Genomic DNA, 2,623 nt, shown 5'->3' with positions numbered 1-2,623 from the left:
GTGTGTGTGTATGTGTGTTTGTGTGTGTGTACTTACAAAGAGGTATTCAGCTGATCAGAATCACTTCAGCCCATACAGGCCATCTCTCAGGGCATCTGTTGCCGGGTGTTAGACAGTTGCTTAGAAAGAGGTATTCTGCTGATCAGAATCACTTCAGCCCATACAGGCCATCTCTCAGGGCATCTGTTGCCGGGTGTTAGACAGTTGCTTAGGAACGCTATCAGGAGAAATGTAGACTGAGGATGTAAATTGTTACTGGCTGTCTGCTGGGGCTTACCTGGGGTTATACCTTCCAGATTGGCACTGAGGGTCCTTGAAGTTGGGTGTGTGTGGAATGAGAGAGTGTTTTGTTGTGCCTCAGGCTTTGTTCAAATACTTAACAAATGCACCCTGCCTTACTTGCAGTAATGGGGCTGGGTCGTCATGTTGAGGGAAATGAAGTACCACATCCACTACGAAGCTTTGTGGAACAGTAAAGTCACCCCTGTGTTGTGGTCTCCCAGGGAGCAGGTGCTGAAGAGGAGAGTGTCAGCGGTGAGGGAGTCTCTGGACCTGGTTCTCTCCGACAGCGCCTCTCGCAGGAGAGACAACGATGAGCAGATGGCTCGGCTCGCACAAGCTCACAGGTAACCGGGAAACACACTTCCTACTTAATGACCACTTCCTGTCCGCTACTTACCTCTACGACTACTTCCAGTTCGCCCTCTATACTATCTCTTTGACATACAGAGAGCGAGTGGGTTTGCAGGTGTCTTGCTGTATCTCTACACTAAAACACCTGATTCAGTTATTCAAGGTGTTGATGTGCAGCTGATACGTGGAGTCAGATGTTAGCTAGATTAGGGCTGGAGTTAAATCCGGMTTCGCTTGACTCTTGACAGCCATCTTTCTCTGTTTTTATAATGTCGTCTCCAGCTAGAGCATCCTGTAACTTTTAATTAGCTAATCAATTCACTCAATCAATAAACTTAGTGAGTGTCTCTGACAGCCACCTGTCTCTGTTTTGCAGCAAGGCCACAGGGTCGTACCGGAACACTCGCAGGAAGTACAGGGAGAAGCTGTGGAGGCTGGAGAGTCAGGTGTCAGCAATGTCAGATCGTCACATGACCCAGATCGGGGCCCTGAAGGCCACGCTGGAGGCCATGGAGTGCAGGAGGGAGGAGACTGTACTCTGACTGAGCTGAGGTCAGCTTCTGGGGACATTGGTCCTAACTTCTGTTACAGGGTCAGATATTATCCTCCAAAATGGTTAGGATGGGATTTGAGAGTTAGGATTCGCCTCGTACTACCATCCTGATCTCGCGAGCTTACATAAAATATGTTTTACTAGAGTATTTACTAAGCTACTTTACTACATCTACTTTTACTAGTTTTTATACGCTCTTTACTAAGTTTTACTAATTCTTTATACAGTCTTTATAAGAGTTTTAATACACTATTTATCTACGTACTTTACTAAGCTTTTACTAACAGCTACTTTACCCCTAGTACTTTACTACTTCTTCATTAAGCCCCTTTACTACTCTCTTTCTAAGCTATTTACTAAGCTACTTATAATTTACTTTTATAGTATTTACTAGAGATACTTTACTAGAGTACTTTACTAATCTACTTTACTAAGCTTGCGAAATCAGGATGGTAGTACGAAGCCAAGTAAGGATTGGACTGATGATCAAATAATCTGATCCTTGATCTGTGGTTAGAGGCAACTACTCTTGCCAGCCCTGCCTCCATTCTGGCCATAGAGAGACGATGATGTGTTATCTTCATTCAAGAAAATGGCAGCATTATCCACATGCTCAGATCCAGAGAGCTGTAAGCAGAAGCTCTGAGCCTGGTTAGGATTTGACCCTGAGGTCATGGGTTATTTTCCCACACAGCCTGACTCTATGAAACCTGGCCCTGCTCCTCTGATCTGACAGTGGAGAGGTGATGAGGTCTGATGTGTCGACTCTATGAAACCTGGCCCTGCTCCTCTGATCTGACAGTGGAGAGGTGATGAGGTCTGATGTGTCCACGCTCACCGCTCACCGCTCACCGCTTGTCTTGTTTCTGGTGCTTTTTCACAACCTTTATCTCTCTCTTCCCGCTTCTTTCTTTATCTCTCTCTTCCCGCTTATTTATTTATCTCTCTCTTCCCGCTTCTTTCTTTATCTCTCTCTTCCCGCTTCTTTCTTTATCTCTCTCTTCCCTATTCTTTCTTTATCTCTCTCTTCCCTCTTCTTTATCTCTCTCTTCCCGCTTTTTTCTTTATCTCTCTTCCCTCTTCTTTCTTTATCTCTCTCTTCCCTCTTCTTTCTTTATCTCATGCTCTCTCCCTCTAACATTTTCCCTCTCTCCCTCTCCTTTTCCCTCTCTTCATCTTTCTCCATCTTCTTGCCCCCCCTCCATCTCATTCACTATCTCCTTCTCTCACTCTCCCGCCCTCTCTTCATTCATCTCCCTCTCTCCCCCTCTGCCCTGTCTGAGGCGGCCGACCAGCTGCAGCTGTGACCAGCGGTCAGGAGGTTAAGGCAAAGGTTGAGTGTCACACCCACCGGGTCACAGCGGTGCCTGGCTGTTGTGTCAACCTCTGAATGGAGGGTTCAGGGGGCCAGACGAGGAGGTGAGCCCCTGCTACCCT

At 46.6% G+C, this 2,623-nt stretch overlaps 1 protein-coding gene across 1 annotated transcript in view; it reads left to right on the top strand.

The window, feature by feature from the left end:
• The window catches only part of ushbp1 (Usher syndrome 1C binding protein 1), a 35,062-nt gene that overhangs the window by 31,005 nt on the left and 1,434 nt on the right, over nt 1–2,623 (top strand). The window contains exons 15-16 of the mRNA XM_070439754.1: nt 409–626; nt 1,010–1,185. Coding sequence (XP_070295855.1) covers nt 409–626; nt 1,010–1,175 — 384 coding nt within the window. The 3' untranslated portion in view covers nt 1,176–1,185. The remainder of the gene's footprint in view (nt 1–408; nt 627–1,009; nt 1,186–2,623) is intronic.

This window comes from Salvelinus sp. IW2-2015, unplaced genomic scaffold (genome assembly GCF_002910315.2).
Source record: "Salvelinus sp. IW2-2015 unplaced genomic scaffold, ASM291031v2 Un_scaffold1895, whole genome shotgun sequence".
Taxonomy (NCBI): domain Eukaryota; kingdom Metazoa; phylum Chordata; class Actinopteri; order Salmoniformes; family Salmonidae; genus Salvelinus; species Salvelinus sp. IW2-2015.
Note: the sequence above shows the minus strand (reverse complement) of the source record. Positions and strands in the feature narration are given on the sequence as shown.